We start from the raw sequence: 27,984 nt of genomic DNA on the forward strand, positions 1-27,984 counted from the left end.
GTAATCTTAATTGTCCCCAGTGTTCCCCCGAACTCACTTTTGTGTTCTTGGAGCTCCCCTGGGGTGGTCGGACTGGACAGGTGGCACGGAGAAGCTCCAGGGATCCGCAATAGAGGCACAAATTCCCCACCACCCACCTTTTCCACTCCTCAGGTCTGAGTCGACTTGGCCCCACCTGCATGGGTTTGGGTTCCTCCTCTGATCTGGATGCTGGAAGGCTAGTCTGACCTCCCCGGGACTGCCGAGACCGGCCAAGGTTGTCTATGGCAATGGCGGTCTCCATGAACTGGTCGAAGTCATCATCTTCTCCCCTGTAGGTGAGTTCATCTTGTATTCGGGGGTTCAGCCCCTTGCAAAAACAGGTGAGAAGGGCCACGGAGGTCCACCCGCTCCTGGCTGCGAGAGGACGGAATTCTAGCGCATACTCAGCCACGCTTCTATCTCCCTGGGTGAGACGCATGAGACGATTACCCGCCGCGCGCCCCGCGTGAGGGTGGTCAAAAATCGCCTCAAACTTCTCGCGGAAAATGGCGTAGGTGATTCTTTGGCAGGTGTGCCACCCAGCGGCAGCCCACGCCCGGGCCGGACTGGTCAGCAAGGACAGGACAAAAGTGATTTTGGATGCGTCAGTCTGATACACGGAAGGAGAACACTCGAAGACCAACTCACACTGCATCAGAAAATCTAGACATTGATCGGGAGAACCATCATACCGCTCTGGGGCAGCCATCTGCGTGGCCAGACCGGATGCCTCTGGTGGTGTGGGTGGGGCGGGCTCAGCAGGAGTCGCGGGTGCCGTCTCGGTGGCGGGTTGGATAATACCTCCTGCTTGTAGAGCCTGTATCAGTCGCTCCACCATCTCTTCAATGTGCTTCAGCGACTGGTCGTGAGCTCCCAAGGGCATGCCTTGTGCTGCGCATCTGTATGAACTCTGCTGAGTCCTGGTTCGGGGCGGAACCTTCCGTCATGGTTGCGCAGAATGAAGGATGGACTTAAGTGCAGAGGAAAGTGAAACGAAGTTTAATAAGTACAAATCATAATCCAAACTCAAGTCGTGGGTCAGGCGATCGACGAACGTTACACAGAGGACAAAACAAAGAGCGTGGTCAAGAAAGGCAAAGGTTGGTATCCGGCTGGGTTCACGGTAACTCCGTAGTACTGGAAACAAGGGTGGCAAAACGAGGTTCCACACCCAGGCATCCTCTGTGTCCCCTTTTATGCTCGCTTCCATCAGGAAACGGCAGGTGTCGCCGATGAGCTGGGTGCGCAGGTCGTGACAGTAAGTCTTTAGACTGGATTTGAAGACGAATACAGACAAGGCATTTCTGACAGTAACTGTTAGACTATTCTACAGTTTAGGTGCTCTATAACTAAAGGTGCGATCTCTTACTAAGTTCTTATTGATCACAGGTACTTTAAGGCAACCTGCATCCAATGAACAAAGATATCATCCTGGGACATAAGAATCAATAATTTCATAAGGGTAAACCAGAGCAATGCATTGCCTTATAGGTCAAAAGTAGGATTTTATAATCAACTCTAAATGCGACCGGGAGCTAATGTAACGATTTAAGTACCAGTGTTATATGGTCATACTTCCTAGATCTAGTGACAGTTCTCGCAGCAGCATTTTGTACCAACTGTAGCCTGGATACAGTCTGGTATGGACAACCCAACAATAAAGCATTACAGTAATCCAGCCTGCTGGAAACAAAAGCATGAACCAGTTTCTCAGCATCCCGTCTACATAGGAATCGCTGTAATTTAGCTATGTTTCTTAACTGAAGGAAGCTCGACTTAATCAAAGCATTAATTGAGATACGAATAACAGCTTTCCATCCAACAGGACACTTGAAACTAATACCAGTTGTGGTAAAGATTGGTGTGATTGTTTCGTGAGTTTTGGCATCACCACCCACCAAAAGTACCTCTGTTTCACTAGCATTTAGAGATAAAAAATTGTTTACTCTTCCATAATTTTCTATTGGTAAAACAATTAGCTAAAGACACCACATGTGATGGATCATCAGGCTTAAACGAAACATATAGCTTTGTGTCATCCGCATACAAATGGAAACTCACATTGTGTTTGCGGATAATGTCACCCAGTGATAACATATACAGTGAAAACAGTAATGGACCCAACACAGAGCCCTGTGGCACACCATATTAAACCATAGTTGAGATGGAGGGGGTGCAGTCATAAATAAATGTAAATGTAATGTAAATGAAAATGTTGGGAACTGGAAGTAAGCAATACATTTTCTATATTACTGGGTCCATGTCCCTTGTGTTAAGTTGAACATATGGGGTGTGGGGTTTCTTGTGTGCAAAGCTTGCTAAGGAAGTTTTAAGAAATATAAAGGTCACATTACCTTGAGCACATATATGGGCCAAATCCAAAAATGGTCTTCAAATTAATATTTTATATTGTATTGTATATTGTTTTTTTACTGGAGTAGGTAGTAGCATTGTAGTTAGAGGTTCTGTCTTTGTACCCAAAGGTCACTGGTGTGAATCACATTCACAGCTGTAGCATCCTTGAGCAAGGTCCTCACCCTAAATTGCTCCAGTTCCAATTATAAAGCTGAATAAATGGGTAAATTGTAAATTGCTTCCGGGGCGAGGGGGCACAGTGGGCTTGGCCAGGTCCTGCTCTCTGGTGGGTCTGGGGTTTGAGTCCTGTTTGGAGTGCCTTGTGACAGACTGGCGTCCCATCCTGGGTGTGTCACCTTCCAGCCTTGTGCCATGTTGCCCGGTTAGGCTCCGGTTCGCCGCGACTGCACTTGGAACAAGTGGTTTCAGCCAGTGTGTGTGTGTGTAAATGAATAAACATAACTGTATCATGATCTTTGTTGAATGTAGTATATTTCACGGCCCAAATGAGGCATTTTACCCAGCTTCACTGAGGACCGTCCATACTGAAAGTAAAAGTAATTCAATTGTTAATTTAATGGATTTATATTTATTTCAAATCCATCGGGACAAATTCAAGAATCTAACCACGATATTAGTATATTTAACTGAATTCCAGCAATAGCGTCTCTTCAGTATTTCAAAAGTAAATATACACGAACGTGTTGTTTATTAGCGCAAAGAATATTACGTGTCCTGTAACTTTCCTTTTTTGAATCGATGTCTCCGTACCTGTCTGCCGCTCCGTAATTGTAGCGGCTCAGTAAAACGGGGCGGGTCTGTAGTTGAAAGAGGCCGCACGTCCGGATCCCCCCACCCCCCGCGGTCAGTCCCGAAGTGGGAGCAGTTAGTGGCCGTATGGTAACTTCACAGGAGTTTCATACAGTTTGTCTGCTGCCAACAAAGCTTTCGGAGACTTAGAAATAACTGCTCAATTTGAGACGAGCACAGACGGTCCGTACTAGACTAGTAGTAAAAATGCTCCGATAAGTGTCGCGCTCTCCGTCGCGAACGTAAGCAAGGAATGGAGCGCAGTGATTTCGGTCCCTTCCTCTCGTTCCAGATGTCCGCTGGTGGAAGAGAAGACGACAAAGCCGGCGATCCGACGAAGGAGCGCGATGGAGAGACTGAGCCGGCGGTCCATCCTCCTGGGAGCTGTGCGGCGTGCAGAGCCGCCCTGGGGAGCGAGCGGCGCCCGCAGCTGCTGCCGTGTCTCCACTCGCTGTGTCGCGCGTGTTTGCCGCGCGCAGACGGCGCTTTCACCGCAGGTGTGTGTGGATCTTGAACTCGGTACACCCTTTGCCTCTCATAATCCATTCCTGGAATAAAGAAAGGGAAGAAACTCTAAGCTTTAATGCAGAGAACCAAGCCGAAGAGTAAGTGAAAAGAAATCAATCATGGATAAGAACTCGCACTCTCAGTAAACGAGGTGGAACATGGTAAAACATGGTGTCTCAGTGCCTGTGTGTGTGTGAGATTGGACACGAGTTCCATACTGCTCCGTGTGTGGACTTTACAAGTTCTCCACATTTTTGCATGAAATAAGTTCCCTAAAACAACTTGTCATTTGCTGCATTATGAGTGTTTAAATTCAGAGCAGTACTGATTTGAAAATGGGCCACTTTTCTGTCTTGCAGCTTTTTTGGTAAACTGCTGCTACACAGGTGACATATTCATATGGAAAGCTGTGTAGTGTGACCGATCCAGCCTGATCTGTTTTGTCAATCTGTTATTCTTTTAATTTTTTTTTACCCTTTCAATGAAGTAATGCATATAATGTCTCATTTCAGTTAATGTTCAGATTTATGTGCATAACTGGCAGATTGGAAAAGCACACTTTGTGTGTACTAGTAATGTCAGTTTAAAGTCTTGTTTGAAGCTGTGTAAAGAGCAGCTGAGGTCCATATCATGGGTGCTGTTTACATTTATTCATTTAGCAGAAACTCTTCTCCAAAGCAACTTCAAATGAACTGTATGTAGTGTTATCAGCCCACACACCTTATTTACCATGGTGACTTACACTGCTAGATACACTACTTACACTGGGTCACTCATCCATACATCAGTGGAACACACTCTCTCTGTCACTCACGCACTATGGGTGAACCTGAACAGCATGTCTTTGGACTGTGGGAGGAAACCAGAGCACCTGGAAGAAACCCACACAGACTGAGCGGGGATCAAACCCATGTCCGCTTGTACCACCCAGGCGCTGTGAGACAGCAGCACTACTTGCTGTGCCACCATGCCTTTGTGCTGAACTTGGTACCCAAATGGGTCTGGTTTGCAATCAAAGTGCTTCTTTCTCATCTTTGTTCCCAGAGTGCCCTGCATGTAAAGGCATCTACACTCACCTGGCAGTAAAAAGCAATCCATTCATCAAGGAGACGCCTGTCTGGTCTGGAGCCCAAAAGGTCAGCAAAGTGAGTCTACACATAACTACTGGCAGGTCACGGTTAGTGTTATGCTCAGGTTTGGACTACAGAGTGTGATGGCTCCGGTACTTATGGACAATTTTTTTTTTTTAACTTGTATGATTATATTGCTAAATTTTATAGCGGGAACCTGTACTCTTGTGCTTTGGATGACGATGTTTGTACCGTGTGTATAATGCCAGAATGTTGGCTCAAAAGAGGTGAAAGAAGGTGGTGTGTGACCACGAAGGTTCCTGGTGGTGTGCCCAGACTTGTGGCACAGAAAGTGGAGGAGGGGCAGTGTGTTCCTAATATTGATAGCAAAAGTGTTGCATGTGCCAAATTATGCATAATGGAATTTTTCATGGGAAGCAATGAATCAAGTCATTGCTTTTTATCTTAATTCTTAGTTATTTTACTGACTAATAATAAATGGGTTACTGTTTGGGCATTTTTTAGGAAGCTGTGCATACATTACATTATGGCAGCATGGTGAATGAAAGCAGTAGCTGGAGGCAATAACAAGTGACTTATTGCTGTATGAAACACATACAGTACTGTAAAATATATTGACCCGTAATCCTGCATTATTTTGGAACAGGACTGTTGAATATTTTTTTTTTCTTGGCGGGGGGGAGTTAACTGTCGCACACACTTAGTGAGCTGGAATCATGGCTGTTTAAGTATTACATTTTGTCAAGAACACCTTTCAAAATTATGAAACAATTTTTAAATTAAAAGAAGAAAATATCTTTCCAACTTGAAATGCATCCCTTATTAGGGTGATCAGACACTATCTGTGGGACTAAATATTGCAAGGAGGGACATATCGGCAAAATGCCATATGCAGCTGGGTACATTTGCAGCACTATATGAATTGCTGACAAGTTTAACATTATTGTGCTGATAATAGCTTAATAGTAGTGCTGTGAAGAATCATCTGAAGTTGTTGTGGAGTTTTGAAGCAGAAATTCACATTTAATTGCACAAGTGTTACGGCTTAGTACATCACCCATGTTCAAACCTGCTCTGTGCTCATGTTCATAGCAGTCAAGCTACTAATTAAATACAGGCAGTCCCCGGGTTACGAACGTCCGACTTTCATACGACCCATAGTTACGAACCACCCCCATTTTTTTTTTTTTTTTTTTTGGTCACTCTTAAATGACAATCAGATGAAAAGTTCATAATTAAGGCTATCATATTTTAAAATTTGAGTTACATGGAATGGTTCATAATAAAACAGTGCTACTTTGCGACGCGCATTAAAACATTGTACGTCTGCAGCGATTTGTCGGCTTGTGGGCATGGTGCTTGAACCCGAGGTAGGACAAAGACTTCCTCCTTTTCAGTCAGACCATGTCGCTGTTAACAGTGCCTCGTGTGTTACTGTATTTGGCTTTAATTTTTTTTGTTTTAACCTCCTAACCATGGCACCAAAGGGTAAATGTGATGTATCAAAGAAAAGGGAAACGATCATGATTGAAACTAAAGTGGAAATAAAGCTATCGGAAAAAGGTGACACGCCAACGAACATTGGAAAAGCACACATTAAAGTTTCTTTAATGTTTTGCGTGCACACACACTCTCTATTTTAAATACTGTAGTTGTCACAGCCGCGCCCCGCGCTTCAATCGGAGCTATAAAAGACACTTCTTCCCAGTTGCGGAATCTCACTCGACACAGCCGTCTCCTCTGCGTTCTCAAACCTACCTCGCTTTGCTCTTCCAAGTCCTGTCCCTCATCATTCCCCAGTCCCGTTCCATGTCTCAATGATAACAAGCGCCTGCCTTGTCCTTTGACCATATTTTTGGATCCTTGTGTCTGTTCAGTTTGCCAGTGGACCGACCATTCGCCCAACCTCGAGAGCAAGTCTAGTTCTGAATAAATGATCTTGGACTTGGGTTCAGCCTCCTCCATGTCCTCTCTTCATCATGACAGCAGTAACATTTATGATTATCTCTTTCTATGTCTCTATTACAAACACTGTAGTTACATTTATCATTATTATTACTGTATTGTTAAAGATGTTTTAGTGTATCTGAAGTGTTTAATGTTTTTATGCATGGAAAGGTACACGATATACTAAATCAAACATTTGACAAATTGACATTAGATACTCACCGTACCTAACTGTTCCGACTTGCGTGGAAATCCGACTTGAAGACAGCCCGAGGACACGGAACTCGTTTTTAATTCGTGGACTGCTTGTAGTCTATGCAAAACCTATTGGTCCAAGCACGTTAAGCAGGAAATTGCTGCAAATTCAAGGACAGACAAAGCAGGCTGATAGATTGACAATACTTACTGACTGAACACTGGAGGGAGAAAAATCACATCTTTTCACTTAGACTTTACTTTAGTACTACTTAAGCACTTCACTACTTAGACTACTTTGAGGTGTTTACATTTTATCTTTTTTATTTATCGGATGCTTTTCTCCCAAGTCACACAAAACAGTAAACAAGTTTATTTTAGCAACAGACAGATACAGACACAATTGTCAGAGTGCAGTCCATTAGTCCTCTACTGCTGTTAATCCAGCATTCATTACATTATGAAGAGCTGCATGGAGAATTTGTAGAGGATTTTTTTTTTTTTTTTTTTTTTTTTTGGACACACAGTGTAGTGAAAATTTGTAAGTTTGATTAACGTTAAAGTAATTATAGCCATAAATGTTTGCTACATGGGAGCTCGGTGGTGCAGTGGGTTGGACCAGGTCCTGCTTTCTGGCGGGTCTAGGGTTCGAGTCCCACTTGGGGTGCCTTGCGACAGATTGGCGTCCCGTCCTGGATGTGTCCCCTCCCACTCCAGCCTTTTGCCCTGTGTTGCCGGATTAGGCTCTGGCTCCCCGCGACCATGTATGGGACAAGCAGTTTCAGGCGATGTGTGTGTTTGCCACATTTGTTGTGATTCATTAAACCAGGAGCTCAATCTAGGCTGCTTTAATTAAAATTCCGATTTACACTTGTCATTACCAGTTTAGCTAGCTATTTTGTGGAAGCTGTTTGGGATTAGATTGCTTTTTCAGAACTTAATGCCTTTTTTACTACTTTAACCATCTTGCATAAGGGTGGGCCCATGGGTATCTGTGATGATGTAAAACATTCATTCAACTCTCTCCCCTTAGTGTGGGGGCTGCTGTGAGGACACGGCGGTCATTGGCTGGTGCAAGGAATGTGGTGAGGCCCTGTGCTCGGCTTGTGTGTTGGCGCACAGAAGAGTGAGAGTGACCCGGGATCACACTGTCCTGCAGCAGCCATCAGGTGCGTTCCGTCATTTTGGATGTCATGTGTTGCAGAACATCACTGTCCCATTGTTACTTATGTGGAAACCCTTCCTCACATCAGAAATAGAAGTAAATATTTTCCTTATTAAAATGAATGGCATTGTACCTGGTTGCAGTGTGCGAGTTCTGGTCCGATCCAGCTGTGCACAAGGCAGGGACTTTCTAGAAGCCTTTTTTTGATAGGATTTGAGCGACACATAGACTTGGATGTTGATTTTGAGCTGGTAAGCGGAAAGGAGGTCACACAGTGAACCCTTGACCGCAGTGGACGAGATGCAACCTGCCTTAGGTTGAAAAGTAGAAGTCATTTATATATTAACCTTAACGATAAATAAATATTATATGAATAATCAGGATATGTAAATAAATACAGGTGGTCCCCAATTTATGTTCTGCGAAACCCATCTCAAGTCGAAAACGCATTTAATACACCTAATACCACCTCTGCGTGACAGACTGGGAGATGCAGATCGATGCCGCTGCCCGGCATTGTGAGAGAGTATCGCTCTACATGTTGCCTGCCCGGGGAAAAAAAAAATTCAAAATTAGAAGTATGGTTTCTACTGAATATCTATTGCCAACTCGCCAACATAAAATCGTAACTCGAACCATCATAAATTGGGGCCTACCTGCACTGAACATTAATGCTACATTGTGTAATTGGGCTTTGTCATATGTTTTTTTGTCTTATGTTCGTGCTGCACCCAAGCACTCATGTTTTCACTTGCTAAGAGTTTAAAAAAAAGTAACTTGAATGGAATCACAAACATGTTCTATGTATAGAGCACTGTTTTGGTAAATAATACAGTTGCTGATCGACACACTGACTGAGTCGATGCAACCAGTTGATGTTATCGTACAGCAGGTGGAGTCATCGGCATTAGAAGTTACAACCAACTGTTAGGACTCAAATAATAAGGTTAATGGGGTGGCCGTCATAAGTCCGGGTGGTTCTAATTCACATATTTTGTGTCATAAGTTGAGGACGACTGGTAGATGAATTTTTCTTTATGGATAATTTTTTTTTTTTTTTTTTTTTTTAAATTTTGGATCAGTCTCAGTTTAGGAATGTATGTACCCAGGGAAATGTCTCTGCTTCTGTGTTATCTTAAATCAGACAAGATGGAAAGTGCAGGTAATGGTGTCTGTAGAGTGTTGTCCATCACCTGTATACCCTGAAATGTTAAAAACCCATGATGATGATGCTTGGCAGATGGTCGGACAGCATTACGCACTGAACAATGTGTCACACTGCCTTGGTACAGCATTTGCCTAAGTGACCTGCAAGCACCAAAGTCTAAGTGACGTGTGGATCCGAAAGCTGGCATCATTGTGCAGTTCTAGCTTATGGTGTTTATCTTTACTTACATTTGTATTTATTCATTTAGCTGATGCTTTTCTCCAAAGGCAAATTACAATGTGAACCTACTTACAATTATTTACCCCTTTGTACAGTTGGGTAATTTTTATCAGGGCAATATTTAGGGTAAGTACCTTGCTCAAGGGTACTACTTCTGAAGGAGAGGGTTGAACCTGCAACCTTTGGGTCCAAAGACAGCAGTTCTAACCACTATGCTATCAGCCGTTTCTAAAGATGAATTAAAAACAAACAACAAAAAAAAAAAAATTACTTGCATCTTTTACATTATGCAGATGACTTTGGGAAGGAACAAATCTATGCTTTTTTTAATTTTCTGAACAATACAACAGGCATAACTGCATTTTCTCAGAATACTCATTATGTACAAGTACATAAAGATCACAAAGGGTTATGGTTGGAATTCTCCATGTAAAGAAATGTGGAAAGGGAACCCCATCTTCCAGGTCCAGTACTTAACTTTTGTAGAGGGAGCTCATCATTTGGGTCATGCACATATTTTTGACATTAGTACATGGTGTGAGTTATAGGGGGAATCATAATTTTTAATTTTTTTATTTTTTATTTTTTTTAAATTTACTGGATAAATGCCGTTGCAGTGGTTATATATCCTATCACATGACCGGATTGATATCTTAACTAATGTAACACAAATATGTACTGCAGTGAGGAATATTCTGTGAATGAATTTGACTGCAGAGAACAGTCATGTCAGTTAGAGTAGTGGTTCTTTTATTGTTCAAGCTAAAAAGAAAATTAAACCTGACTAGTGCAGGACCTTTGAAGTGGTAAATTCACCATTGAGTACGTATGGAATTTTTAGTTATGGCTTTCCTTCTTTATATATGTGTTAAAACCCATTATTCTCAATTACACTGAGCAAAACTCAAACCACCTGAGATGTCAACAACATTGTATAATATTACCATAGTGTAATGGAGTATGCTTGACAGCAGAGTCTCATTAACAAAAACACAAATGGAGAAGTGATCCAGTGAAATGGAGAAAAGGAGCAATAGAAAAAAGTGATCTCAGACTAAGGCAGAGGTGTGAACAACAACCCATGCAGATTTTAAACTTTTAACTGCTTGTTACTGCTTTGTAGGAAGGTTTGGTGTAAATTTATTGTAGAACATTAATTTTTACTGGTATTTTTATGGCATACCTGGGGAGGTAAATGTGTGTAATATGACTATAATAAAATGGATTGTTCATTTTCTCCTGGTCTTTGTCATGATGTGGTGAACCAGGTTGAGAAGTTCAAGTTCTCTCCCCTTGTCCTGTGTTACCTAGCAAGAAGCACCTACTGACCAGGTGATCTAATTTGATGACTGTTTGACTGCTTGAAAAACCCCGTTTCCCAATTGTGAGATGTGGGTGTGATCTGGAGGGGTGCGTAGCCTATTGACAGTGGACCCTAAAGGCCCTTCCCCGTTTCAAAATTTTGTTTCCTTTTCTGCTAATTTCTTGCTTTTCCCCACCTTTGCAGGGTCCTACACAAAGATGACCTGAGTTGAATTCATGATTTCATTTTACATCACCCACAGTAATTTGCTTATACTGCTTTGAAGAACTGATTTAGCAAAAAACAACTTGTATGTTTACTCTGTCCTGCTCCTTATTTACTGTTAAACATCTTAATTTGACTCTGGGAATCTCTCCTTATTCATCTCCACGCACACGCATGCACAAAGCTAAGAATAGCATAACTGGTATTTGTTTTTTCTTTCTTTGCACATCTCATTTCAAAGCGGCATTGGTGATAAAGTTCATAAGAGCATTTCCATAAACTTCAAAATAGGTGCAAATGGATCGTAGTTACCCTAGTTGTGTGTGTGTTTCCTGGCAGTACAGCTCCTGCTAAGCATAGGAGTGAGGTAAACCACAGAGTGACTGTGGTATGGCTGCAGAAACTGCTCTTGGGTCCATAGCTGGCCTCTCTTGGCATTTTTAGTTCAATGTTCTGTCCTCCCTTTCAGGCCCACCAGCCCCACCCTTCTGCCCCATTCACAAAGAGGAGCAGATGAAACTCTTCTGCTTGTCGTGTGATCAGCTAACTTGCCGCGACTGCCAGCTGTCCGACCACAGAAACCACCGGTACAGTATCGCAGAGAATTATGCACTGGAAATTCACCTGTCAAAAGTACAGTAAAGGCAGGATTATGGCTGCATTTGTCTGTCATATTTATTCATTTAGCTGATGCTTTTTTCCAAAGCCCCTTACAGTGTTAATCTGTCTACAACTACTTACCCATTTATACTGCTGGGTAATTTTACAGGAGCAATTTAGGTTAAGTACCTTGCTCAAGGGTATTACAGCTGGAGGTTGGGATCAAACTTGTGACCTTTGGGTCCAAAGGCAGCAGCTCTAACCACTGTGCTACCAGCTGTCCCTGTTCTTAGCACATTACTCTTCCATGAGATGCTCCCGACAGAAGCCAGTTTAACTCTTAGTTGAAGCCTAGGAGATGGATGGTTGATCATGTTAAAGTTCTCATATGTTGCCTGAGAAATGGAGTCAGTGCAGAAGTTAACTTTTCTACATTAGAATGTGATGAAAGCTAAGGAGCCCTTCATAGAAATGTATCCAAAAATTCTGCAGGTTCAACTTTATTGAGGAGGCAGCTGTGGATGTGAAGATGGAGGTGAGGTCTCTGATGGAGAAGGTGAAGCATCAGAAGGAGTTGGTGAAGAGGAGCCTGTGGGACCTGCATGGCAGGTCAGCAATGAATGTGAAATCTGGAAGAAGATGTCAACTTGTGATCTAAACTGGCCAGTTAAAGGTTGCAAAAAAGTAACTCTTGCAACCAATAAAGTGAAATATTTAATTGGTACAATTAAGTTTCAGCCAAAGCGTGACATAGAATGCGGTAGGACCCTATATCCATGGGGGATATGTTTCAAGCCCCTTAGCAGGATGCCTGAAACCACGGATAGGAGCGAATGCTATATACTGTATATTCAATTCAATTTATTTTTATAGAGCGCTCTTCTCACGCAGTGACACAGTGTACATGCCTATGGTAAAGTTTAATTTATACATTAGCCACAATAAGACATTAACAACAATAACTATTAGTATAATTGTCCTATTTTATTTTTAAAAGTTGTGAATGTGGTCTCTAAAATATTTATTGTACTGTACTCACCGTTCTTGTGTTGATGACACAATGCCTACATGATGAGGTGAATGATGTAGAGATTGTGATGTAGTGTTAGGTTACTATTGACGTCGGAAGGATCATCTGCTTCGGGTGATCCTGGTTCATCGGGTAATTCTGGTTCATCAAGCGTTGACGATGTTGAGGGTTGGATTTCACGAGCAGACGATGTCGATGGTTGAGGATTCTCGATAGTTGAAGGTTTTTTGCCAAAATCTTTTGGAAGAACATTGTGATCGGAACACAAGGACTGCGATACCGTGAGAGTTGATCTGATAACCGAGACGGCTACTAAGTGACTTACAGCTGGGTAGCGTATACAGTGTGGATATGCTGGACAAAAGGATGATTAACCTCCTGGGCAGGACCGCATGAGATTTCATCACGTTTCTCAGAACAGCGCACAATTTAAATTACAAATGTTTACTGTCTTTCTGGAATTTTCTGTTAAACTTTTCTCGGACCGCGGTTAAGTGAAACTGCGGTAACTGAAATGGTGAATACAGGGTCCTACTGTACCACTAATGATAAGTCACAAAGTGCTTCAAAGCGATCTCATGCACCACTCAGGTTTAGGACGAAAACAAACGGTCTAATAATATGTAAAACAAGAGCATGGCCTGTCGGTACCTGAGCCAGTCATACTTGTCTTACATCATTCAGAGGAGCATTGAAACACTAACAGATAAGGGAGGTAACATTTCTTAAATAAGGGGTACACAATAAAGAGCCAGGCATTGTTTAGTGCTAGACAGAGAGTTAACTCAGGTGCATCTTAGCATTGGCAGGAATAAAGATAAGGGGTGCTACAAAACTCACTAAGCAAAACAGTTCAGGGTTCAGCCAGGAGAATGTTTAGTTAAGGTCATCTAAAGGAATTTACTGGAATTTTCCAGAGTTTTTCCACATCTGCCGCTGTGTTTTCTCATTAATACTGAAACCTGCAGCTGTGGTCACTTGTATCTAAGATGGTATTACTGTACCTAATGTTTTCCAGTTCAGTTTGTTTTTATACTGCTCATCTCATGGATGCCTCAGAGCACAGAACTGAACATCTATGAGAACAGGATGCAAACTGGTGGGGTGGATTGGTGGTACTGCGGAAACCAAACAAGGCTGTGCGATTGGTTCGATGCCAACTCATAGGGTGGGAAGGCAGTGCAACGCATGATGTAGTCGTACAAGGATGTATCTTTGTGCGTTTGGGTGAGATGTGGAGGCCAGGCAGCGAAGAAAAGGATGGAAATTGCACAGGCTAGGGAAAACTAAAACCTGAAGAAATAGTGCATATAAAATTCTCTTGAAAAGCGATGTCATTGTGAATGACTTTGTGTGATTTGTTTTGCTATTCTTTTGTTGCAAATGGTCTTTCATCAGTAATTCAACAAAAGTTGCAGTGCTGTGAGTCATTTTACGTTGCGAATTGCCTTCATGGGTTTTGTTCTAATTAATAATTATTGTTGTGTCTAGACTTTTTGCAAAACCAATTTATAATGTACTTCTTACAATTATTTACCCAATTATTCAGCTCTGTGTGTGTGTGTGTGTATAATCATATACACACACAGTTTTTACAGAAGCAGTTTACTGTAATTCCCTTGTTCAAGGGGACCACAGTGGGAGATGGGAATAGAGCTGTTTGCAGTTCAACCCAGGTTCAAACTGCTGCTGCTATACTCTATGCTGTAACTACTATGGCTCTAACTGCCCCAGCTATGAGAATAATAAGAAATACAGTGAGTGCATTTAAAAGCAATTTCTCAAAGCACTTTACAATAAAGATCAATATATGGGTTAGAACAACCAAATATAAAACAGCATTTAAAAAAAGTTACAATAAAACAATCAAATAGAAAAACACAATTTAAAAAGTACAATGAAAGAATAACAGCAGAATCAGAACAAGCTTTATTGCTAAGTGTGTTCACACATACAAGGAATTTGTCTTGGTGACAGAAACTTCCACAGCACAGACAGAATGACAGTGACAAGACACAGATGAGAAGATAGAATATGTGAATAAAGGATAAAAAATATAAAGTACACAATATACAAAAAATAGTCACTAGACATTATATGTATGTTCTATACAAATGCAAGGGAATGTGAGTTAGACATATGATGTGATAAATAGATATAAATATAAACAGCGTTATGTATTGCACTGGTTTACTCTCTAGGGGGGATTTAGCTGTTCATGAGGTAGATGGCCTGAAGAAAGAAACTTTTCTTGTGCCTGGCTGTCCTGGCGCTCAGTGCTCTGTAGCGCCGGCCAGATGGCAAAGGTTCAAAGAGGAAGTGGCCTGATGTGAGGGGTCTAGAATGATTTTGCTAGCCCTTTTCTGACTCTGGACGAGTACAGTTTTCGGAGAGCTGGGGGGGGATGTGCCGATGATTCTTCCAGCAGTCCGAACTATCTGCTGTAACCTTCTGATGTCTGATTTCATAGCTGAGTCGAACCAGACAGTTATAGAAGTGCAGAGGACAGACTGGATGACTGCAGAGTAGAATTGCATCAGTAGCTCCTGTGGCAGGTTGAACTTCCTCAGCTGGCAAAGGAAGTACAACCTCTGCTGGGCCTTCTTCACAATGGAGTCTATGTGGAACTCCCACTTCAGGTCCTGTGAGATGGTGGTGCCCAGAAGCCTGAATGACTCCACTGTTGCCACAGTGCTGTTCGTGATGGTGAGTGGGGGTAATGCTGAGGTGTTTCTCCTAAAGTCTAAGATCATCTCCACTGTTTTGAGCGTGTTCAGCTCCAGGTTGTTATGACTGCACCAGACAGCCAGCTCTTGGACCTCCTGTCTGTAAGCAGACTCGTCACCATCCCGGATGAGGCCAATGAGTGTGGCGTCGTCTGCAAACTTCAGGAGTTTGACAGAGGGGTCTTTAGTGGTGCAGTCGTTGGTGTACAGGGAGAAGAGCAGTGGGGAGGGCACACATCCCTGGGGGGCGCCAGTACTGATCGTGCGAGTATTGGATGAACATTTTCCCAGCCTCACTAGCTGCTGCCTGTCTGTCAGGAAGTTGGTGATCCACCGACAGATGGAGGTGGGCACAGAGAGTTGGGTTAATTTGGACAGGAGGAGGTGTGGGATGATGGTGTTGAAGGCCAAGCTGAAGTCCACAAACAGGATCCTAACATAAGTCCCTGGTTTGTCCAGATGTTGCAGGATGTAGTGCAGTCCCATGTTGACTGCATCATCCACAGACCTGTTTGCTCAGCAACAGTTCATTATTAATAATCCAGTGTCAAGTGCTGGGTTGTGATGATCTGAAGCCTAGGGTCAGGATGCCAGTCATTAACTCACACCCCTGAAGGACAACACAATAAAACAATAATATAACAGATGAGAAGGAAAGCAGAAATGTGATAGAAAAGGAGTACACATGTAATATATCAACAGTATGCTTATACCTGTGGGTCATAAGGATGTAAAGGTTTCCAGAACAGCTCTGATATTCAGGTTTTCAGTTAAATTTTTTCCATATTTAAAAGATACAGTAGGAATTTGGCTTGCTTGATGGAAAAAGTTAATCTTTTGTGGGTCAGGGATGCATTATTATTTAAAATAATGGTGATGAAGAATCTTTTTATGAGCAGATCTTCAGGGATGTATCCCTCATGCGAGGGATGCCTATGATTCAAACATAATGTACAGTATAATATGTATATTTGCCTTTTGGTTGTTGAGTTTCATCCCTCATGAGCTGTGCATGTACCTTGCAAATCTGTGCCAGAGATGGTCATCTCCAAAATGTGTCCCTCCATGTCTCTCACTAATACATCCCCCAGGCTGCTGGGTCTGGCAGAGCAGGAGACAACTGTGAAGAAGGAGCTCCGTGACACCGTAATGTGCATCCGCAATGCACTTGTGAAGCAGGCACTGCAGCTGGCGGCAGATGTGCAGGTACAACCTTTACATCTATTCATCTAGCAGACGCTTTTCTCCAAAGCTCAGAGTAAACAAAAGTGCTTCACAACAAGTAGAGCTTCAGATGGAAACACGATTTTTGAAGCCTAGCTCAAACTGTTCGTAGCCATCATATTCTTTCAAACCAGGGTGGATTTTGTTACATTTTCCCTTTTTGGTGAGGGATGTGGACATGTTTACTTCAAAACTTTACTCCATACAGTGCAGTCTCCCCCCCGCAACACCTTTCCCCAGATAGTAACATTCCTTTTCCCTTTGTCGATTGCAGCCTTGTCCTCCTGCTTCTTGGATTTATACCCAGAGAGAAGCAGAAATGGGGAGTGGGGTGGGTTGCACAGGAATGTTTGTAGGAGCCTGGTATCTCAAAGGTGGTCTTGAAGTTCTGTCTGCACTGCTTATACCTCTGACCCACAGCTCTGCAGTTACATGCAATAAAATATGAATAGCTAGTACAGGCAGTCCCCAGAATATGAATGAGTTCCGTGTCCTCAGTCTGTCTTTAAATCGGATTTTGATGCAAGTCGGAACAGTTAGGTATGGTGGGTATCTAACATCAATTTGTCGAATGTTTGTCCTAGTATATCGTGTACCTTTCTATGCATAAAAAATATTAAAGAAACACTTTTGGATACACTACACTATACTACACTACACACACTGCCTGAAGCCACTTGTCCCAAGCTGGATCGTGGTGAGCCAGAGCCTAACCCGGCAGCACAGGGTGTAGGGCTGGAGGGGGGGACACCCAGGATGGGACGCCAGTCTGTTATAAGGCTCCCCAAGCGGGACTTGAACCCCAGGCCCACCAGAGAGCAGGCCCTGGCCAAACCCACCGCACCCCTCTTTTGGATACACTAAAACATCTTCAATATAACAATACAGTAAGAATAATAATACAATGTGATGATAATAAACTACAGTATTTATAATAGAGACACAAAAAGAGGTAATAAATATTACTACTGTCATGATGAACAGAGGACATGGTACCATGGTTAGGACGGTAAAAACAAAATAATTAAAGCCAAATACAGTGACACACGAGCCACTGTTAACAGCAACGTGGTCCGACTGAAAAGAAGGAAATCTGTCGTACCTCGGGCTCATGCGCCGACGAACCGGTGTACACACGCAATGTTTTTATGCGCTTTGCAAAGTAGCGCCTGTTTGTTATTACAAACCATCGTATATACAGAAACTCAATTTTTTTTTTTTTTTTTTTTTTTTTTTTTAAATAATAGGCTTAATCATGAAGTTTGGAGTTTGACCAGGTCCTGGTCCACACACACACTGACCATCACATTGTCTAGTTGGTGAAACATGCAGTTAGCACATTAACTTAATCAATTAACACTGCATTTTCAAACTTTCTACAACTGCAGTTAGATATTCACTCACAAATCACCAATAACAGTTAAATACAAATAAAATATATTAGACTAATAATTTGAATGTATTTAAATAAGTCATTCTTTTAACATGTATAAATGTTTACAGTTCCTTTCAGATATTTGTATTACCCTCACATGTTAGGAACATGCAAAATGTCACATGCATAGTTTTTACCCTTAAATTAATAAAACAGGAGTAAATGACCAATTAACGTTTAAAAAATTGCTAAGGCCATTATAACTTAAATTTCAATTCTACTAATATTGGCAAGAAGCTGAAAATATTAAAACTTGCATTTTTTTTCTTAAGAGTTCCCTTCCCTTCCCTCCCTATGAATGAACTAGGTTGTCAGTCAAGGTGGCACTAAATTGTAATTTTCAGTTGGTGAACATTTGACTCTGAATGGTCTCATTGCACAGAGAAACAATTTATATTATGATATTGAAATATATGTGATGTAGTAAGGCCGGAGGACAGTTAATAGTTTAGGGGTAATGACTTGTAATCCAAACATTAGTTTTAAATTGCTTTTGTATAAAGGTGTCAGCTAAATGGCAAATGAATCATTCAACTTAGTTTTTTCATAAACATACATCGAATTTGAGGATTGTCAACCTAATCAAGCTGTGCGTTGACTTCTTCATGATGATCAGTCCAGGGGAGAACTGTCACGGCAGTTTATTTAGGTAACAGGAGTTACTACCAACCCCTGCTGTATAGCTTTGCAGAAGACCTTGCAGTTATTGTGGAACCTGTGATGTGCTCATCCAGGAGCTGTGTGGGTCCGAGAGGGCCAACATTTTGGTGCGGCAGGGGGAGCTGAGGCGGTTGCAGGAGAGACAGGACCACGTGCTAGGGTTCACTGAGCTGGCGCTGAACGCAGATGACCACACTGGCCTGCTTGTTTGCAAGAAACAGGTAATGACTTCAGTGATTGCACTGATTTTCAAGTGAGCTCCTTCATGACTGGCTGGAAAGGTTTTTTTTAAATAATCGTTTTGAAGTGTTTTAAATGTGCTAATGTCATTTGAGCAGTCAGGTAACAGCACTTGAGGTACAATGAAAGCTGGCATGTACTTTGTAGTCCAGGAGCAGGCTTCGAAAACTGGAATAAGAGATCTTTCTCTCAATCTGCCTCCCCTCCAAAAGATTCAGGTCCAGTTGGAAGGCCTGTTGTTCCATAGCACTGACCCACCAGCTAGCAAGCTGGAGGTGAAATTCTGCTGTAATGACCATATCTACAGTGCAATTTCCAATTTGGGTATGTATTCAGAAGACTTGGTTTGCTATTTTCTGTTGCAAAATGATGGGCAATAAAACCCTTTTTCAAAACATTTGTTTTGTCAGTAATTAGATGCATGGATTTTACAGAAAGGTTATGATTCTGAAACGAAGTTTACTTTGAATGATTTTTTTTTTTTTTTTTTTTTTTTTTTTTTTTTTTTTACGTGTTAAGGCCACCAAGGCATAATACATTTAAAACTTGCTTATTTAACAAGCATCTTTGTTTTCCAAGATACAAAGGTGTGAGTAACTTTCATTGGACAAGTGCTTTTTTCCAAATCATACAACTCTGAGTAAACCAAGTGTATTTCCCCAAGAGAGATGTACAGATACAGAGTGACAACTCTTGTACCATGATCACATTTGAAAATGCACATTACACCAGCAGCTACATGTAGAATTGATGATGAGCCCCAGGCTTGAGCTGTGTTTAGTTTGACTTACAGACCCAATTAAGTTGGTAAGTTGGGGACCAACTGTAGTCATTTATTACTGTATGGCTATAGCTTCTCTATATTTTGCCACATGTGTAGTTAATGTACTGTGCTTTGTCCCCTTGTGGTCATGGTGACAGTCATAAGGTGCTCCAGCCTTGTTGGTTTTAGTGGGTATTATGCTGGTACAATTTAATGTAATTGGAATTCAGTTCCTTTAACTGTGTCCAACTTACACTTTGTCCTTCAGGTAAGATTTTGAAGAAAGACATACCTTTTGCCCACCCAGATCCTCCTCATGCTCCAAGCACGGCCTCAGATTGTCGTCCCCCAACCAAAAGTCTCAACAGCAGCTCAGCTCAGAAAGCCCCCACATCTTCACGGAACCCTCTCGCCGTGTCCTCGGCTGCCCTCGGTCTCTCCTGTCCCCCTCCGCAAGGCCTCAACACGTATTTTTCCTCACCATTTCCCTCTGGCCCCTCCCTGGTTCAGGCCCCTCACGCCGTTTCTTCTTATGCTCAGATCCGTGGTTCCTTTCTGATCTCTCCTCCCAGTCTGCTAGAGCCAGTGCACACCTTGTACCCTCCAGTTTATATGCAGTGCCAATCGGATCCCTCGTCTTCATCTCCTTCTCTGCCTACCTCCTGTACATCATCTTTGTCCGGTCAGAATAAGCCTTTCATTTGCACGACCGTAAATGCCCCTCAGGCCGTGTCTGTGGTTCATTGCTCGTCTTCTGCTTCCAGTGTGATTCTGGGCAAAAAGCCTCCCTCCATTCCGGTTTCTGTCTCTTCTTGGACTCCTTCCATAGTCGTCCTTCCTAGTGTTCCTGTCAGAGCAGATCAGCTTCTAATTGCCAATCTGGCCCCTAGAAGTATGTGTACAATGAACACGATCATCCAAGCCCTACCTGCAGAAAGCCAGAAAGGTGCTCCTACCTTGGATCTTATCCACTCCACTGAGTCGACCTCAGATGCAGGTGTGCGTCATTCAGCCAAAGAAAAGCCTCCAAAGAACCCCTGCGCTGTGCTTCCTGTGAAAGCCCCAGCTGACTCCCCATGTGAGAGGGTGTCTTCTGCTGGCAGACTTCAGGAGCCTGATCTGGTGCCTGCCTCTAAAGAAAATGAGCCCACTTCCACAGTACTAGAGACAGCTAGCACAGTGTCCCGTGAGGGCCCTGTCATCGTTGACCTGATCAATAGTCAAACACCAGGCACAAACCCAGAGCTGACACATGGAATCACTGCTCATGCTGCTATGGAGGCTAGTTCTGCAGTTAACACAAACAGGTACACATTCAAAGATAAGACAGGTGCAGTGGCTCCAGACATGACCGCTCCCTCCAAAGATGCAGAGTCCAGTTTGGCTTGTGCCACCGTGGATATGAGCGCAGATGATGGGGACAGGACTGTTGTAATATCCGACATCACCAATCCTGATTTAAACGCAGCAAGCAGGATGGCAGTTGCTGCTACTGCGGAGATTAATGGTTTCAACGGGAAAAGAGTTGTCAAGCCAGAGGAGTGCAGGTACAAGGAAGCCTCACCTCTTGACTGCGTTCACTTGCCAGCATCTGGTACAGAGTGCATGCTAAGGCGTATGGTTCCATCCATACAAAGCATTGCAGGGCTGCCATCCAGCTTTAAGGAAGCTCTGGAGAGATGCTGTACAAGCTCTCCTCCAGCAAGCTTGGTGACCCCCAGTGAAGCCCAGCAGCAGGACAGTGAGATTCCTACCAGTACCCTAGGGACACTAAACAGGACCTGCCCCAGTCCCAAACACATGGAGTTGAAGGATTTAGAAGACACTTATCATTGTCCTATTGAGGTAGGTGGGCAGAAGGTGTGTACATTGTGCCATCCATTATATTTTTGTTTCATTCGTGAAGTTTGTTGGTGTTCATGGTGACTTTAGTTTTTATTTTTGCCCCCAGGATGATGAACAGTGCAGTGAGACTGTAGGCACTGAGCGTAAGTAGAGTTTATAGGCAGTCAGTTTGGCGGTAAGGAAGGGTTTTTTTTTTTTTTTCCCTTTCCTATTATTTCACATGTATTATAGAGGATAAAAAAGGACTTCCATCAGCAATCAATATTTGGATTAAACACTTTTTATGATAAAGGATATATCCTTAGTCTGCTTTTTTGAACTTTCTCACTCATTGCTGGCACATTGATGTTCTGAGCTCCTATCCTAATTGTTTTTACACACCTAGGAATTTATAACTATGGTGTTGAAATTGTAATAATGAAGTTTGTCTTGGCAGTGAGTAGCCCAATGGAGTAGGACTTCACTTGTGAGGTTGCAGGTCCAGATCACCTCCAGTAGAGTCTTTCCTGCTGTTTCTGTATATATGTTGGTGTATTCAATAAAGATCTGTTTACACTGCTTTGGTTGGTAGCGTTAATTGGCAGGATATGTATGTACATTTTCAGGTGGACTGAATTTAAGTACACTTCATGATTCTGCTTAATGTCATCTCGCTTGCAGATGCCCAGGACTCCAGAAGTCCAGTTGGCAGGTACAGATGATGGCATCGCAGAAAATAAGTGCATGTTAATTATACCACATGGGAGTACAGTTTAGGCTACTTTAGGGCATTCATAATCTTCACTCTATTTTCATCACTTTGTTTTGGTTTTTGAGTTTACTTTTGTGTAGCGCAGGCTTGGTGGAGTTAGTGATTTTGTCCATAATGTTGTTTGAATATGTGTGACTATGCTCTCAGGGGTGAGAACTGAACAATTACTCTGTGTAAAAGCTTTCTGTTCCTGATTCCTCCTAGACAAATGCTTCCCCAGGTCTCTCTGTTTCGAATCCCCATCTCTGCCCCTGCTTTGGGTTCCCTGCCACGGTTCCGCCTCTTTCCCGGAACTACAAAGAATGAGATCCTCCTCAAAATGATTGAGGAAGAGGATCAGGTTGGCTTTTCCCGAAGCCGTGGTCCTCGCTGTGGGTCTGCAGTCCCTCTTAATTTTGATAAATTGTTTTTTTACATTTTTGTCAGAAATTTTTAGAGACGGATTCATCAAATAAGCATGTACAAAGTTCCCCAGCACGTGATCACCGTGTTTTATCATTTGTGCAATTTAACATGTCCTTTAAAAACAGATTATAAGTTGTAGGATTTGCCTGGTCCAGGATCATGTTTTGTATGGATGAAATGCTCGTAATCAATCAGTTGGGCTTGCTTCATTTGGTCAAGATATTTTCTATTTGCTGCCGGTTTGCTTGAACCTCCCGATCTCCTTACAGTCTTTTGCCTGCCTCCCCCTTGCAGCCAGCTATCTCACCCAACTTCACTTCTGAGTCAAGCACCCTGAAGGCAACGCCACACCTCCCCAAAGCCAGGAAGGCACACTGTACTGCTTGTCGTCTGACTGATGGGCTGATCTTGTGCTCCACATGCGGCCGCAGCTTCCACAGGGATTGCCACATTCCCCCTGTCGGCTCGTCAGTGAGGTGGGACTCGAGCCCCCTCTCCACTACGCTGTGATAAGGACAAAGGTGGTGGGGTGGTTCAAATTGCAACACAGAAATGCTGTAATCAAGACATGTCGGGTATTTCAACCCACACTTTATCGATAAGAACAAAACGCTGAAATTAAGCGTTCGATTTAAAAAACGTGCGCAAGGCAAGGATACAAAGTCTACTAGATGGGATACAGTCAGCAATGCCATTACCCTTGGGTTTCATGCCTTGTTTCTTCAAGTAAATCCTGAATGTAATAGTACTGTCCCAGCGGTATATGGCATGAAACACACACTCTAGATATCTCACGAACATCGGTAACGCACGCCAAGGGATACGAATGGGACGGGGTATTCCTACATTACTCGGATTTTCTGCAAATCTTAAACATCACATACGCAAAACATGGGGAAGTGCTAGTTTTCTTCACGTTGGCCTTGGAAGGAGCGTTGTCAGCAACCAACAAACCGCACAAAAATCCTCCTTGCATCCTATCAAAATATTTCAAACACTTTCAAAAAAAGATTGAGTGTTACTTTGCTGTGGACACTGTAAAACGGTTTCATTCCAAGCAACACTTGTTTACGCTGTCACAGAATTAATTTCAAAGCAGTGTCTGTGTCGCTGCTCCTGATACTTATTACAGTATGTAAATGTGCACGCTGTATACATTTTGTTTGCTTAATTTGTTTAAAATATTTTACATTTATAATTTACATTTAAATTTATTCATTTAGCAGATGCTTTTCTCCAAAGCAGCATACATCTCATAAAAAATACAATTTGTGGATTACATTAAGAGAAAGAGACATAGTTGCAGACATGATCCTTAAGTACAGTTAGTTTCTTTCCACCATATGAACCAATGTTCATCACACGAGTAGCTGCATAAAACTCAGAATATCGACGATTCCTGATCACCTTCCTACTAACATTTTTTGCTTTGAGATACATATAAACATGTACGTTAAATTACAGGGGTAGCTGTCTCGAGCTTTGTCTGGGAATGATCTTAAAGTTATAGTGCATGAACATTTATACATTACATGAACTTAAGAGATCATAGGCGAAGTGAGTCTGGAAGAGGATGAGTTTTCAGACCCTACAGTGCAGGATGTAAATCTTGGAATTTGGTGCAGTAAAGGAGGCACAGCTTTGCTATTTGAACCATACATTCCATATATTTTAATACTATTTTAATATATATAAATATCCATCCATCTAGTTCCTTGCCCGCTTGTCCTTCTAGGGTCGCAGTGGCAATAGGTAGAGCAGAGAGGCCCAGACGTCCCTGTCCCTCGCAACTTTCTCCAGCTCAACCCCAGCTGCTCCCAGGCTAACTGTGAGATATAATCTCTCCAGCGGGTCCTCGGGTACTGGGCTGACCTCGGGGTCTCGTCCTAGTTAGCCATGCCTGGTATACCTCCAAAGGGAGGCACCCAGGGACATCTTTATCAGATGCCTGAACCACCTCAACTGGCTCCTCCTAATGTGGAGGAGTAGCGGCTCTACTCCGAGTTCCTCCCGGATTGCCGAACTCCTCACCCTGTCACGGAGAGCGAGTCCCACAGAACCTGGGGAGAAAACTCATTTTAGCCGCTTCTATCCGCGATCTTATTCTTTTGGTCATTACCCAAAGTTCATGACCATAGGTGAGGGTAGGAATGTAGATCGACCGGTAAATGGAGAGCTTCGCCTTATGGCTCAACTCCCCTTCACCACTACAGTCCGGTACAACGACCGCATTACTGCTGTCACTGCTCCCAGTTTGGAGCCAATCTCATGCTCCCTCTCCCCTCACTTGTGAACAAGACCCCAAGATACTTAAATTTGCCCCAGGTGGAGTAGTTTTCTCCCCTTACCTGAAGGGGGCATGCCATCCTTTCCCGTGAGAGAACTGTGGACTCAGACTTGGAGGTGCAGATCCTCATACCAACCACTTCACACTCAGCATCAAATCATTCCAATGCATGCTGGAGGTGTCCATGTGCCAGTGCCAAAAGGACATCATCATCCGCAAAAAGCAGAGACGTCATCTTCTGGCCCCCACATAGAATGCCCTCCTGACCTCGGCTGCACCTTGATACCCTGTCCATGATAACCACAAACAAGTGTGGACAAGGCACAACCTTGGCAGAGTCCAACACCCATGTCAAATGGGCTTGACTTGATGCCGAGTATGCGGACACAGCTTTTGCTCCATGTATACAGAGACCTAGTGGCTCCAGCACTCAACCTCCTGCACCAGTTTCAGCTCCTTCCCCCGAGTGAGGTTACATTGGACGTGCCAAGAGCCAGTTTCTGCCGCGAGGGGCTGTGACACCACATGCCACCCTGCCCCCTTCTGCTGCCTGAAAGGCATTGCATCAGACCCCCATGTTGGATCTTGTCGGTGATGGGCCCACATAGCCCCCCCCACGTTTCCTTTTTGGGCTGAGCCAGGCTGGGTTATGTAGGCTGCCTGGCCACCAGGCACTCGCCTAGGAAAATCATTACCAGGCCTGGCTCTGGGATTAGGTTCCGGTGACCCTATTCCGGGCAGGGTAAACGTTGTCTTGTTTATTTTTTTCATGGGGGTTTTTGGGTCATGTTAGTCTGGCTCACTCCAGACCTGGTCGCATTGGGAAACCCTACCAGAAGCATACTGCTCCCAACGATACAGCTCTGGAGATCCCTAGATCACACAAGCCCTTCTGCCACGAAAAGGCCCTGATCCAGAAAGGGATATATAAATAAATATATTTACATTCTATTTTAAGAGGGGGTGCGGTGGCGCAGTGGGTTGGACCACAGTCCTGCTCTCCGGTGGGTCTGGGGTTCGAGTCCCGCTTGGGGTGCCTTGCGACAGACTGGCGTCCCGTCCTGGGTGTGTCCCCTCCCCCTCCAGCCTTACGCCCTGAGTTGCCGGGTTAGGCTCCGGTTCCCCGCGACCCCGTATGGGACAAGCGGTTCTGAAGGTGTGTGTGTGTGTGTGTGTGTGTGTGTGTGTGTGTGTGTGTGTGTGTGTGTGTGTGTGTACATTCTATTTTAATATATTTTATTCTATTTCCAGATATTGAAGACCATCTGACTTTCCACTCTTCCACTACATGCCCTATGTAATTAAAGAATCATTAAGAATTTAAAGAAGTGTTTGGAAGGCTGTTTATGGAGCAGTCAGTTGGCTGTCTGGACTCAGGTGGTCAGACAGCGAGGGCTTGCAGGTCTCAGCATGGGTGTGCTGGGGAAGAGCTGATATGTGGTTAATGAGTGCTAGACACTCAGGGACAGGTAGACAGAAGTGTGGACATCAGTGCTCAGCCCAAATATATAAAAATGGCCATTGCTGCTGAGATGAAGACCTGGTGCTGCTGCATTGATATTGAAGAGATATGTTAAAGTTGGCCTCCTTGTTCTTCTCTCTCCCCTTATTTCTTCCCCTTGAGCAGCTCACAGTGGCGGTGCACACTCTGCTGGGACCTCTCAGATGTGGGCAAACAGTGTAGCACCGTGGCAGGTGGACCACCTAATCTCTGCCCTTTGGACCAACGGGTAAGCAGGGAGTCGGTACATCATCCTCAGAGGAACCTTGTTACGGTGCTGAAATCGATAGAGGCGCACGTGACTCCCACCCGCTCCCTGTTTCTTCCCATACAGAGGTGCGAGTATGTTCTGCTGGTGCTGATGTGTAGGAAGTGCAGCTCAGTTCTTCAAAAACCAGTCCAGGTATGCCTCTGTTTCCACAGAAAGACTTTTCTTCTTGTAGGATGGCTGTAGCAGCATGTGGAGTTTTGGAGTTGATACTGGTTCACCGTTGACACCCTCCCCCTTGTAGGTGTCTTCCTTCTCCTCGCAGTATGTTGACCTCATCTTGATTCGGGGACGGTTGCTGCAGAAGCTGATGCCTCCCTACCAAACCCCCTCTGAGTTTGTCTCTGACGTCTGGGTTCTCTTGGATAGTCTTTTAAAGAAGGTAGGTAGGACCCCACACAAGCAGAGTGTGCCTCCTGTAGCCCATTTATTCTCATTACCATACTTCTACATGATGGGGGGAGTACCAGGGATGTGTTTAGCAGGGTTCACTATGTGTCACGTGTCACATGTCACCAGTGGTGTCCCCTCACCCCACTCTCACTTCTGTCAGGAACCCAGTAAGGCTGAAAAGCTACAGAGGTGCTTTGAGACAACGGTGAACCACGTCTTTGGCAGAAGCCTTTACATGTCTCTGCTGAAGCACCCCTGCAGGAAGGAGAGGGAGGGTGATGGGGCGAGGAAGACGCTGAAGAGACTCAGGGAGTTCCTGAGTAAGAGTCCCCAAGAGCCAGCCAAGAGGATCTGTACAGAAAGCCAGTAGAAAAGCTGGAAAAGGGAAGCAGAGCTGTTGCATGTCAACAAACAGTTATTAGTTCACCTTATGCAGACCCTTTCCACCCTTGGCTTTCTACTCTGAAACTTATATGCACTTGTGGTTTTGGCAATAAAAATTTGTGCCATATTTTGTGGTGATTAACTTCTAATTAAAATAAATGTTAGTAGAAAATGAGTTATATATCAATTTAGATATTAGAGAATTGTACAGTATCACAGGATGTCAAATTTTTATGTATAAAATAAACCACTGATTTCAGTCCACCTTTCCCTGGTATGCATTCAAAGTTAGCAGTTAATCAACAAGTTTATTCGGCAATGGATTGAAACCAAAACTGTGTTCTGTACAAGTTATTTTATGGAGTGGTTGGGTACATGAGAATGAGATTAAAACATTTATGATGGTATGGTTCTGTCCAGGTTAACTATGCATGTGCACTGAGAGCACCTAGAAGCAAAGCCCACT

General features: G+C 43.4%; 1 protein-coding gene across 6 annotated transcripts; it reads left to right on the forward strand.

The window, feature by feature from the left end:
- Positions 1–3,278: 3,278 nt before the first annotated feature.
- Positions 3,279–27,720, forward strand: LOC108942462 (E3 ubiquitin-protein ligase TRIM33-like). 6 transcript variants are annotated; one of them, XM_018765856.2, is made up of 18 exons: positions 3,299–3,369; positions 3,479–3,683; positions 4,738–4,838; positions 7,960–8,095; positions 11,476–11,593; positions 12,099–12,215; positions 16,454–16,568; positions 18,756–18,902; positions 19,134–19,245; positions 19,953–21,529; positions 21,636–21,672; positions 22,190–22,220; positions 22,485–22,620; positions 22,980–23,161; positions 26,600–26,702; positions 26,808–26,876; positions 26,986–27,123; positions 27,295–27,720. In XM_018765856.2, the coding sequence occupies exons 2-18, from the start codon at positions 3,479–3,481 to the stop codon at positions 27,502–27,504; spliced, it is 3,534 nt and encodes a 1,177-aa protein (XP_018621372.2). In that variant the 5' UTR covers positions 3,299–3,369; the 3' UTR covers positions 27,505–27,720. The 6 variants fall into 6 exon arrangements, 4 of the variants coding, with proteins under 4 accessions (XP_018621370.2, XP_018621373.2, XP_018621371.2 ...); XM_018765854.2 differs by having other exon boundaries at positions 3,279–3,683; XM_018765857.2 differs by having other exon boundaries at positions 3,279–3,683; positions 19,992–21,529.
- Positions 27,721–27,984: the final 264 nt, after the last annotated feature.

The sequence above is a fragment of the Scleropages formosus genome, chromosome 23 (genome assembly GCF_900964775.1).
Source record: "Scleropages formosus chromosome 23, fSclFor1.1, whole genome shotgun sequence".
Taxonomy (NCBI): domain Eukaryota; kingdom Metazoa; phylum Chordata; class Actinopteri; order Osteoglossiformes; family Osteoglossidae; genus Scleropages; species Scleropages formosus.

What these genes read in the sequence shown, in the direction of transcription:
- LOC108942462 (XM_018765854.2), top strand. Translation starts at nt 3,440, where the DNA reads ATGGAGCGCAGTGATTTCGGTCCCTTCCTCTCGTTCCAGATGTCCGCT. An exon ending in AGCTGGCGGCAGATGTGCAG is followed by an intron (nt 16,569 to 18,755) that starts GTACAACCTTTA and finishes GTGCTCATCCAG; the next exon opens with GAGCTGTGTGGGTCCGAGAG. An exon ending in CCTGTCGGCTCGTCAGTGAG is followed by an intron (nt 23,162 to 26,599) that starts GTGGGACTCGAG and finishes CCCCTTGAGCAG; the next exon opens with CTCACAGTGGCGGTGCACAC.